Source organism: Netta rufina (genome assembly GCF_964035555.1).
Source record: "Netta rufina genome assembly, chromosome: 22".
Lineage (NCBI taxonomy): Eukaryota > Metazoa > Chordata > Aves > Anseriformes > Anatidae > Netta > Netta rufina.
The window spans coordinates 3,852,886-3,866,180 of NC_140146.1; the positions used below are offsets into that span (position 1 = coordinate 3,852,886).

The window sequence follows — 13,295 nt, forward strand, 5'->3', positions numbered from 1 at the left end:
GTGCAGAACACGGGCTGTGCTCCCAAGTAATTATTCCTCAGCAATTTGTTCTAGAGGAGAAAGGCAGCCCAGTCTGTCAGTCCTGAAGGAGGGAGCAAAGAAACAGAGGGGAAAAAAAAGCCCCCTGGCCACCCACCAGTCCAGTAACAGCCAGTGCATTTCTTACATACAGAAATTCCTGGGTTTCTCTTTACTACCCGTCCTTCCTGGACTCAGACAGAACAAAAAGGCAAAAGAAGGTGTTTGTCACTCTGCAAATTATACTTTTCTTTCTTGAAAAACAAGCTTTAGTATCCAAAGACTGATTTCTTAGTCACTGTATCAGATGTAGAGATACAGAAGCAAAGTGAAATAGGGGGTGCCAGTGCACTCCATCCTCACTTCTCACGGCTTTAGATACTCCAGAAACAGGAGAAACCGAGATGCCCCAGTCGCTTGAAATCCTTTAACAGAGCTTTACAGGGAAATAGGTAGAATGAATATCCAAGGCAGTCTTGACAGGATTCCACTTACAGGCAAACACAATTGTTATTTCAGACTTTTCTGACAGAAATCCCCATTAGACACATTTGTTACTCACAACAGTAAGAACTCTTTGAACCAGGCAGAAAGGAATACAGGGCTGTTTTGTGCTCATTCTTAAGGGTAGTCTGATTCAAAAGTGAAGTAACTTTAGGTGCTTAGATGCTGGGTTTGTGTCTTTTTCTAATTAATAAACTAATAGAGCTGAGAAGTGCATTTTCAAGAAAAAAAAAAATCAAATTCTGAAGTTCTGAGATAAAAGTATCCATACTGAGCAAGTGTGGGGCTCCAGTCTGAGGAACTACTTCCACCACAAGAAAATCTATAGTCATTCACACGACAAGAGTAGACATGTGAAGAACTGAACAGGATCTCCAACAGAACAACAGAAAGTTACCAATGATAAATTTAAAACCTGACAATAATACTGAGCAGGTGAGACTGGTAACAGAAAATAACCAATTAAACAGAAGTGTCTACTGATGCGAAATGTGGGGGCGCAAAACCAGAATTGCTTAACTTCAAGGATCTAGTAAAAGCAGCGTATAAAATTGTATTTGCAGAGGACAAACTAAAAGGTGTTTAAAACTCCAGTGAGGACAGTGAAGTACTAAAGAAGCTGAAGAGGTCAGAAATATGGCAGGAAATGAAACGGATTCAACCTACAAAACTGCAACCCAGTTCATCTAGGGAAAAATAATCCAGAATGCAAATATTAAATGACAAGGAGATATTTGCAAAGCAGTTAAACAAAACAAAAAACTCTTGGGGGAAAACAGCAAGCAGAAAACTGGACATCAATTTGCAATGTGATATGGCAGTAAAACCAGCCAACACTGTTTTGGATGACTTGCAGAGTACAGCTTGTCACTGAGCGGTGATATGACAGTCCTTTTTCACACAATACTGATGGGAACTTACAGACTGGGGGGATTTCAAAGTAGCTCAACAACAGCGATGGAAGGATCTGGACAGACTAACTAAAATTTAAAACTATAAAAAATGTTCAACACCAACTGAAGATGGACAGTAGAGCTAACATGGAGGAAAAGGCAAATGGCTACAGTGATTTCACATGGTGCCACAGGAGAAAAAGGGACAAACTTGCTCAAATAAATTAACAAACTCACCCCCCAAAACAAAACAAGAACAGATCATTTGAGAACACAGTTCATAATAAAGGCCTATTATCCCGCTGGGAAAAAAAAATGGAAAGAGGATATGAAGGAAATCACAGTGCTGGTGTTATTTACAGATCAGTCTGATAAATCAGCTCAACTGTACTGTATGAACCATTTCCAGATTTACACAACACAATGCATGCTAGCTGGTAGGTGTAATATCTCTAGCTTGTACGAAGTTTTTGTGAAGGGCTTCCCAGGAGAATGTCTACTTCACTGCAGTCCGTACCCATGCACGACTGACAGTATGGTACAGACTCAAAGTCAGATCTAGAACAAGTACAAGGCAGGGAAGGAACCTGGGACACATACAGAGGTGTTAATTCTCAAGCAATATTTACCTTCAGAACTTGAGAACCCTGAGAATATCCTCTTTGCAGTATATTAGCTGGGATGACCTTCCATACGATTACTTAAATATTTTGTACTTCCTCTTTGCAGGGTTACTGGTATTCTTTGGCTCTCAAGTCTACTGCTTTTGTTCTTACAGCCAGAGACACAACTAACAGTGAGATGGACACATGAAGGAGAAAAGTAAATAAAGCCCTACTGCTGGCATTGTGCTGTTGCACTTTGCAACCTCATTGCACATTTCTGAGTGATAGTGTGAGAGGTGGTGAACAATGAATAACCAGAGAGGGCTGCTTCTTTCCAGGTGAAGCATATTTAAAAGAATCAAATATTTATAGAAGAACTTTCTAGGACCATTAACAACTTGCAAATTTCAAACTATTCTTAACTAATGCAGTCTAGTACACTAACAGGATTGATGAGAAATTAGTAGGTCATGAAATAATCTCCTTCCTGTGTACTGAGGACAACACAAACCCTCACATCAGTTCAAAATTAACTAAGACATCTCAAGACTTCTGACCTAGCAGAAGTCTGAGAGAAAGCCATGATGGCAGTTTTGTGCACTACTTGGTAAGTTAGGTACACGTCTAAATATATATTCTCTTAAGATACGCTGCATTAGGAGTTAAAATATGTTTCTAGGAGAAAGCTTTCCAGGCATATCTATAGACAAAACAGCTTTCCTGTTTTGAACTGGTCTTTAAGACTTTTGGCAGTATATGACAAATATGGAAATAATCAGAACTCTTGCATGTGATACTGCAGTACTTGGAACACATAAAACTCACTCAAAAAAGGTATCAAATCACAGACATTAACTTTTAATAAATTAGATGTATACTGCATTGTCAGCAATTGTTTTCTTTTATCCTCTGCATTAAAATTTAAAGCTATTAAGACAGCTTTATTCATAAATTACAAACATAATACATTATATAATAATAACTTTTAAGATTAGACTTGAGAAAGTCCAGCCTAAAGTCAGATTTTAAAATATTTTCTTGCACTTTAAACACATCACATTTTAAACTACTGCAATAAGCTATAAAGCCATCGTCTGTGTCTCAGCTGTACAAGTTTGGCTCCATGTTCTGTACACAGGGTTCACAGGGCTGTTGCTAGCTGCATGAATCCCAGTACAAATCAATACATTTGAAGCCAAAAGAGACTGATGTGCATGAAGCGTGGTCACTGAGTAACACAAGCTACAGAGTCTCCTTCAGTGTTCTACTAAAATTCAGTGACTTTGCTGGGACCTGCCTTTCAGAACAACCTACAGCCTCAATTCAAATTCCCCATCTCCTGGAAAACTGTTCCAATAATTCAGTAATTAAAGTCAAGCAGCATAATTTCAGGGCTTTTGTTTGTTTTGTGGCTTTGTAGTTGTTGTTTAAATTCAACCATGTGATTATGAATATTGCAAGGGCCTTTAATTTATGGTGATGTACCGTGCCATTTAAATGCAACTGTATTTGTTTCACAAAACTTTTTTTGCATGAATACCTGAAACTTGCACATAATCTGTCAGTCGAGATAAGGTTAAGATAGTTCTCACCATGCTTATTATTATTCCTACTGTGTTCAGTTCTTCAGAACTACACTTGAGATGAGTTACTGACATAAACTTATTTTCATCAGTTATCTGTTTTTATGTACTTAGTTTGGAAGAGTCTACATGGCCCAGCATACATAAAACAGAAAATTAACAGGAGCCAGCAACTTGGGTTTGGAACGCGATGCTATTTTGATTCCAAACCACACATATTTGTATGGTTAACAAATGCAGCAGGGGGATATTGGTACACAGAAGTCCAAAAACGTACAAATCCTTTGTTGTTCTTTTTTATACCCCCGAAAAAACAATTTGGTTGCTTCATTATATATAAAAAAAATTTACCAAACAAAACATGGGTGCAAGATTGCTTATAGCTTATGTATCGTCCACCCCCATTATCTATATATTCCCAACCACATTTATCTAAAAAAAAAAAAAAAGTTTTGATCAGATTTTGTTCACTGAAGTGTGGTAAGTGGCAATGCTTTTTTTTTTTTTTTCTTGTAGCAGGCTGATAAGTTAGACACTTTCACAGTGTATGTAAATGAATGTCATTCACAGTGCTGGTCTACTAGGATAGTATTGCAGAATTCCGTGGAAGCTACAACATGGTTCAGCTCATCTGCCCTAATCTCATAACTGACAGTTAACAAGTTAAAGGGAAATACGCCACACAGGCAAATACAAGCTGGAGATAAGGTTAGCTAGGGGTCCTCCCTTTCCTGTTCCCTGTCTGGTTTATCAGCTGTTGATAACATCACTGCTACTGCTACATAAAGGCTGTGATCAGAGAAATATTTCAAAACATGAATTTTAAGTATATGTGCATCCCGATACAAACGGTAATAACAACACAGCTCAATTGGTGAGACAAGTAACAGTATGGCCAGGTGTGTTTCTCCCCACCTTTTAATAAATAAATAAATCTGCACACTTAAAACATTAGGAAACACACAAACAAAACAGTGTTTTCTCAGGGATGCGCTTATAGTTCTCGTGTAATTTTATGTATACAGATTTACTCACCAAATTGTAATCCTTGACCTCTTGGCTTTACAAATCGAGCTAAGTACCGAATACATGAGACATACACGTAAACACTGCCGTTTTCACAACAAAGTACACCTAGGTTCGTTCTGTGAAATTTCCTGTATCTCAGTCACACTTCATCAAGCTTATTGTTCCTTACTGAAACACTGATGGTAGGCACCTCAGGATTCTAAGTGTGGCATCATAAAACACAGGAAATGGAAAAGCCAAATGGGAAGACAAACTAACCCAATGTTTCACAAACATTTTTCTCTAAGCTTTCCGACAATAAAATCTATTTAGGATTTTCTTTCACTTCAGCATGCAGGATCTTGCATGCATACATCAGAAGGACTTCTTGGCATAGTATTATCATCTAAAGTAAACTCTTGGCCACAAAGAATAGAGAGTCTTCTCTCAGAGCAGGCTTTTAAAACTTTGCCCTTTCCCTCTTCCACACTCACAGTCAGTGCTAATATTCATTTACATTAAAGATAATCATTATTTTGTCAAGACCACATTATGCTATTTACTGAATGCAGGAAGGAGGCCAGTGCACCTGTCCAGATGTGCTGACTCCTACATCCACCCACATACATTCAGGTAAACAAATGAGCATGTGCAAATAAGGGCATATAGCCACACTTTCGGTAAAAAAGAACAATTGTACGAAGTGAAAATTAGAATTTTTATCTAATGCTGCAGTTTAGGAATTCCTATTTTACGTTGCAGCTCTTCTGTGCAAATTTCACTAATACAAGAGCACCAACAGACACCATAGAAAAAAGTTGCCAAGGAAAAAGCAAGTTGATTAAAATGGGCCACATCACTAATAGCACACAGTGTATTTGATTTGATTTGAAAACCATTGTTCCTTTGGGTAAAGGAAGATACCAGATTTGAAATTGCAGCAGGTATTGTAAGATGCATTTTTACAATATTATTGACTGAAAACAGAAACAGCTTACTGACCTGGGGCCACTTAGGGTGGCGGTGTCCCTCACTGCCTGTGCAGTTTCTGATGCGAAATCCAGAGCTCCAGCCACAGGTTTGGTTACTGTGCCAACCAGGCCTTTCCCAAGGCCTGATATGAAACCACTGACACCGCCTTCGGTTTTCACACCTTCAACTGTTGAAGTTATTACACTTGTCAATCCTCCAATGATACCTAGCGAAGACAAGAACAGCAAAGTAGGCCAGAAGTATTGCCTCTCAAAATGACACAGTTTTGTTCTAGTTGATGTTGTCTGCCTAAGATTTACTGTTAAGCTTGATAAAAACGTGTTGTGCATTACATGTAATACAAAAACTTTTAGAACTAATTAGCTAATAATTTTATACTTTATACATTAAAATGCATGAAATGTCTGCACACAGACATTACGAACAAATTACATGGATAATATCCCACAGAAAGATTTAACCCATTAAATGTATATCGTGTTACATTTCTATACTATTTTATTCCCCATCTGTATTTACAGAGTCCTCATCTATTTCTGAGGTGAAGTGGTTACCCATAATGTGACAAAACTCACTTGCCACAAAAGCTTATACAATTTGAGACAGAAAATGTAAAACTGCACTTGTACACTGGAGAAAGTCAACTACATTAAACTGGAATTATGTGATTTTAACTGAGATGCTGCCGAAAGACATTTCTGTGAACTTTTCTGCCACTAAGAATTTAAGTGCTCAGAAGAAGTCAAGAACCTACAGAGACTTCAAAAGACTTGGAACAGCTCATATTAACTGAGAATGTGCTTTATGGATCGATATCGTATCTTCATGATTAAAATCTCAAGTTTTTGATGAACTGGCTTAAAACACACAAAAACGCTCACACCATCTGGCTCTTTAGCTTTCAAGCGGCCAGGTGCTCTTTCAAGCACTATAATTTAAGTACAGACCAGGCTGCGTCTTGCAAACTTGAGAACTGCATAGCACCAAGTATTTAAAACACTTCTCTTGAACAACTGTAGATTATGGTTAATTCCTCCACTTCAACAGATAAGATTTGGAGTGGGGGGATGGGCAGCATATAAGAATTCTACAGAACTGAAATCAAAACAGTCCTATTAATTATTGGATGACACAATTAGATGCTTTTAGTTGACTTCTCAGCAGTCTGAAATATTTCATTTTCCTCAATTTACACTAATACTGCTTACACCAGAGTTTAGAACACACCAATATGAGAGAGACCTCTCATGATACACTCATATACCTGCACAGTCTCTATGAGAAAACACCAGTGTAAAGACTTTAGCTTAGTGTAGAAAAGATTGCCATTTTAGTAAAAGCAAGACTATCTTTTTACAGGCTGCAACAATTGCACTCAAAGAATGACATTTAAACAAACTGAGTCAAGATGATGCAAAATATAAATATTTGATTTAAACTTGGCTTGTATTGATTTAACTCTCTTCAACAGATAAATCATGACCTAAATTGATGTGAGATTCTGGCCAAATTATGACTAGTCCACTGTCTTTTACACAAATTTATTACTCTAGTTCTTACCAGACTTAGAAGAAAAAAAAAATTAAAAAAATAATCAAACTTGTGAAATGTTACTTTAAACTTCTTGGACTGCAACTAATCACCCAAGATTAATACAAACTGTAGTGTACTGTTCTTTTCTATCTGCTCATTACTTTACGAGTGAAACAAGTTAAAATTACAGTTAAGGCTTACCATGTGCAAGTCCTTGGATTCCAGCTACAAGATGCTCTCCACTGGTTGCAGCGTGGTATCGAATGTATTCTCGTTCGGTTTGGTGTCTGTTATCCATTGTTTTACCCAAACCATCTGACAAAGTCCCAGCAAACTGTAAGAGAACAACCTTTTCTGTTATTTAATGAAAAAAAAAAGTTGTTTCCCTTATGCAGATTTACTGAAGAAAATCCTGTATTTTAGTTGTGAAATATGTATTCATACTTTTTTTTTTTTTTTTTTTTTTTAAACACATGCACAGTTACTCAAGCTTTTTTTTTTCCTCAAATGAAGAAAGTTCTGAAAAAGTCCATTAACCTGTGCTTTCTATTAATGCAACTTAAATCCTGAGGAGATGGTCAAAACCGTAATGGGTGCTGAACTGTGGTGGTCAAGCCAAAAGAAATGAAGCCTGTGAAAGATGTACTGAAAGAAGTTCTAGTGACCCAACTGTAACCTTTCAGAAAACTCAAAAGAATGTTTAGATACAAAGCTTTTCTTCTGCAAAGATATGTGAAAAGCTTCGAGGCAAATATTCCTGACATGAGATTGAAACATTTGCAAGAGTTGCTTAAATTCTTCTTAGTAACACAATGTTGAAATGGCTGGCTCTGTTTTGAAAAGAGTTGGACCACGCTCGTTGTGGCACGTGGGCTGATCTAGTGCAGGATGGTGAAACCGGGAAGTGTCCACAGGTACAAGGAACTGCAGAACAAAAATCTTAAGGGAACCTTAAATTTGTGTCTGGCACAGTTTTACTCTTTGCACTCAACAGGATGGGGGGAGACTTGAGATATACATAAAAGAACGTATACAAGTCCAAGCAGGACTTACTCCAAGAACTCTGACCATTCCTGAGTATCAGTCAATGAAAAAGTTCCAAATAAAGTGATCAATTGAGATCTGTTGACCTTTAGGTTTGATGTAATCAGATACAAAACAGAAGCTTACGGGGAAGGGAGGCTCCAAAAAAGGGGAGACAAAAAAAGAATATTAAAACTTTACCTCATATTCAGGGTATTATTATGGCAAGGAGTTCCTAGCAGGCATTTTCCTATAATAATCTCCAATCAGTAGCCTGTACACCTGTACAGTCTCCTTTGCATCCATATAATTTATATTAAAAAACAAACAAACACATGATTAAGGTACGCACCTAAAGTCTACTAAAACCTTGTATGAAAATCTGATACACTAGAGATGAGAAAAGAAATAGACGAAGAGCTAATTCATGTGCTCAGTACGACGCCCTCTTTCTATCAGCGTTTTCAAGGCTGGGTTCCTTTTCACCACTGACAAGATTTCCTAGCTTTAAATACTTCTGTCCAGCTCAAAGACAAACCAGTGCAACAGCTCCAATTATCTAAACAAGCAGGTTTTAACAACATGAATAAAAATTAAGTCCCGTGACCCTTCTTGACCATATGGACACTAAGCAGAGCATAGTGATCACTGACTGAATTACTTCTGACCTCCATGTGAACTTAATGTAGACATGATTTTTTTTTTTTTTTAATTAGCCTAGAAGTACAAACCAACCTGATGTAAGGATTAGAGGAGTTGCTATAAAAATTAAAATGCTCAACAGGCCTTCAAATATCAAATCTCATAAAGGAACCTGTCAAGTCCTGCAAGTTATCTTTTAGGGAAACATTTTGAAAGCTACATTAGTTCATAATTAGATAAGCAGCAAGCAGGAATAAACCAAAATATTAATTCTGATCGAATTGGAAAGCTTTCTTTACACCTTTTGGTATGTTTTTTGTCCTGTCTAAATTAACCAGCTCCACTACACCAGCTTTCCTGCTAAAGTACAATCTATTTTTTGTCATATTTTTCCTTTCTCAGTGAAGCAGAATTTGACACCTAATAATACTCAATAACAATTCAGTTTTTTCATGCATAGAAAGAATTTTAATGTAATAATGATTTATCTGCTTAGGAAGGAGGAGAAGAAAAATATATGCACACAGGTTAAAATCATAGTCTCTATTAAGTGTAAAAGCAAAAAAAAAAACCAAACAAAAAAACAACCGGACATTTCACAGGTCACGTTAAGGTCTGCTGAGCAAGTGAGCAACTTGCCATTTTCTGCTGTCAAGTTTAGGCCTATTTGCAATAAAGATTCACACTTAATAGTAGTATTGGCATTATCCTAGCTTGTGATCTGGACAAGAGCTGTGTCATCTCAAGTCACCCAATATACATAATACCACAAGTGAAATAACTGCTGGATATCAGAAACTTTTAACCATCTTTTTCCTTTTACCTCAGATATATTTTCCCTGTTTCTGAGCCTTTTTCAACAACATGACTGTACCTATCTATAAAAAGGAAAAAAAAATCCTAGCATAGAGTAAAATACGCCCTTGTGCCCAGTCTATGCAGACTAAAATTGTTGTATTACGAAAACATCATTCAGCAGTAGCAAGTTATTTCTGGTTCAGGAACCTGAGTAAGCGCTAGAAATTAAAGCGGTTAAAGTCTGTTTTCAACACCAACTTGTAAGGGAGACTTGAAAAAGTTAATGCACAAAACCAATTTTGCCTTTCCTCCCTGCACTCCCCTGGCCCAGAGACCTTGCTTTTAGATGCCTCCTTTAGGAAGTGCAATATTAGATGTTAAGACTTATGGAAGAGCAGTGAAGGTGGCTTATTGAGTTGTTAACCCAATCATGTGGAAAATAGTCTCCAGATAAACAAGGGTGACAACAAAGGTGCTATCCACCCTTGTCTTCCTTAGCCTTTGTTAATAAGGTGTGACGTGATAACTTCAAAGGCTAGTTAAGAACTGTGTAAATGCCAACAGAACTAAACACAGCCCATTATGGAACAAACATAAAACTAAACAAGGGACTTCTAAAACCTATCCCCCTTCTTCCTCCATGTTCACGTGTCCTTTGCCTACTTGCTTACCAAAAAAGAACTTAGCAACTTGGTATTTATCTCAAGTTCTTCCCCATTTTACAAATCCTTTCCCTGCTACTGAATGAAGCAAGCTGACATGTCAGGTACAGGTAAGAAGGCAGGTACTTTACTTGTCTACCTAGCATCTCCGACTGAAGCTAAGTACTGGTTTTCCAGGCTACTGAAGTCCAGACAAACTAAAGTTCTGTCATTTCAGGTACTAAAAATATTTCAGCTTATCACTAATAAGCATTACCTAATGCTTTCTTTGCCTTAGCCATTCTGCCTTTATAGTCCATAGTAAACTTATGATTACTCATCAGTTCTTATTTCACATTTACACAGTGTAACCCATCAATATTAATATCTACCACGATCTGCTAAAGCAGTTGAAATAATATACAGAACACTAATTTACTCATGATTTATTTTTGTTAGAGGCCCAATAGTAAAGGAAGATATGCCACAAAAACTTTTACAACTGACCACGTATCCCTTGCTGTTTCAAGCCATAGGGGAAACAAATAAATAAATAGTACCATACACAGTGTTTGGGAGCCAAGGCTGACGCCAAATAGTAAGACTTACGGGGCACAAGAAGAATTCAAACCAAATGAAAACTGAGTTAATTCTAGACTTTGTACTGCATGTTCCCTCTAAGCCAGATGCATGAGGCACACAGCATGGAAATCAGTTTTAAGTAATCTCTTAAAGTCTTTTTAAGCTCTTGGCACTGCCTTGTTCTCTAAGGACATCCCAAAAGGATAAATACACAATTATGACTTTAGTCCAAACATTCCATTGTAATTCTAGCATCAGAGAATTGTACTTTTACAAATATTATTGACTGAGCGAAGTAGAACATTCCAAGGAATTTTAAGGAAGAAAGTGATTAAATAAAATATAAGTCAGTTATAACTTCTGTGCAAACCTCATAATAAACTGCATTTAGAAATCACAGGGTTTACTCGTTTTTTAGCCTCGCTCTGCAGAATTTCTTTTTAAAAAGTTCTTTATAAAAGATTGTGCAACTCTAGCCCCAGACACCACACACTGGTGATGCTCATACTTTTACCTCAGTAATGTTACCTGGTTCTCAGAGAACAAAGCACCAATGTAAGCATGTTACTTTAGCAATGTAGATAAGAGTATTTCAAATGTATTTAAAGTCGGAAAGTCTAACGCAAACTGTGAATTATGTCATCTTCTTTTCTCACACACACTCCTGCATTTTCCAAAACAGGAAAATCCCTAGTCATGATGACTAAAAGTCATTCCACAGTTTCAGCAGTAACTCCCCTAAATATACCCAAGTGTCTACGTGAAAGAGAAGAGCTGCCTATTGCAGGAAACAAAGGCTGCGTAAGTAATTAACTGATAGGGAAAGAACAGCGATAAACAGATTTCTGAACAAGAGTTCTGTTAAATACATTCTTCCTTACGTCCCTAATTTTGGAACTGCATTTTCCTCCCCCCTTCTACCCTGACATTTACTTTCTGATGTACTTCCAACAGAAGCAAGAGGCATCACAGTACAGACTGAAAGGAATAATACAGTAAATATTAGCTGGGAAATACTGAACACCCCCCAAAGTACATATTGTTAAACTGATCTAGTACAAAATGTTTTACTTTTTTTTTTTTTTTTGAGACTCATAAGCTTTTTTTTTTTTTTTTAGCATGTAATGATAATTTGTTTCTTTAGATAATATTTAAATATGATAAAACATCAACACATTTTACATATGTTTAACAGTTATCTTACATTAAAGATATCGATAACTTCCATAGTAATCTCAAAGAAATTGGTATCATTACAATGTAGAGGCTACTTGCTTTGGAGTTTTGTTTAAAAACAAACAAACAAAAAGAACACATCCGCATCTTCCCTGCTGAATAGAAGTTTTGGCAGTACTGTTCAGCCAAGTGATTAAATACAATGGACTACCTCTAAGCATTTAATGCCCATCTAAATTTAATCCCCTGTGGTTATTTGTCTTCTGGCAGTATCATTCAAAATTATTTTTATTTCCTACTTCTCTCAAACTTGTTATATGTATCTTAGAGGTAGAAAGATTTTACACTGACTTGACAGTAAAATACAATGATTCAAAACTATGCGTTTCTCTCAGTGCATGGAGGCAAAAATCTCAGTATACAAGCTACAAGCTAAGCAGACATGTACATGCTGCTGGGATTTGGTATGGTAAAGAAACCCTGCTTCAGAACAGTTAGCCATCCTCAGATCTTGATGTTATTCTTTAGGAAGTGTAAAAATGCAGTATTTGTAGATACACACAATAACTAGGTACAATGGGACAGATAAAGGTGTCTAGGAAATTCTTACATCCAAGTTCCCTTCCTTTTATTGTGATGTCTCAAGACTAATACTAGTACTTAATACGTTTCTGTGACTTACTGTGAAAATAACTTTCAGAGCAGCTTCTTTACTTGTGCATTGTTAAGAAGTGGAAGATGCAAACACTACATATTTCCTTTTACAAACATCAGTAGGTAGAAAGACAACACAGCTCCCTCCTCTTACCTCTCTCTCCTTGGTCAGCTGTACATTGTTCTGGGACTCATAAACAAAATGCTTTGGGTATTTGAAAGCATAGCAAGCGTTTAGTTCTCAGATTTAAAACTCCTATCTGAAGCTGCTCCACAAAATATATTTACCATGGCTTCTGTCAGTTTCCTAAGAAAATGATTACCCAGCTATTCAGTCAGAAAGGTTTGTGATTTCAGGCAAATTTGTATGTTATATGTTTTTTACACTTTTCTTTGCACATTACTCCGTGCCAGGTGAATTGTTAAACGCTACCCTAAGCACAGAGGATGGTTTAGGCCGAGCCCAAGACACATTTATAACCAGGTCAAATCATGCAGTGAGAAATGTGTAATGGAACTATGAACAAAACTGATGCAGCCCTAATTTAGAAAATACCAAACCAGCAAAACGCTATAATCAGCTTCTCATTTTAAGAGATACATAAACTTTGACCCTCTCTAAATTACTGACAACTAAGAGGA

At 36.9% G+C, this 13,295-nt stretch overlaps 1 protein-coding gene across 3 annotated transcripts in view; it reads right to left on the reverse strand.

Moving 5' to 3' along the window:
- The window catches only part of VPS13D (vacuolar protein sorting 13 homolog D), a 102,310-nt gene that overhangs the window by 16,372 nt on the left and 72,643 nt on the right, over window positions 1–13,295 (reverse strand). For all 3 annotated transcript variants that reach the window (XM_084300165.1, XM_084300166.1, XM_084300164.1), the window contains 2 exons: window positions 7,339–7,471; window positions 5,614–5,809 (listed from right to left, as the gene is read on the reverse strand). In XM_084300165.1, the coding sequence (XP_084156291.1) occupies window positions 5,614–5,809; window positions 7,339–7,471 (329 nt within the window). The remainder of the gene's footprint in view (window positions 1–5,613; window positions 5,810–7,338; window positions 7,472–13,295) is intronic.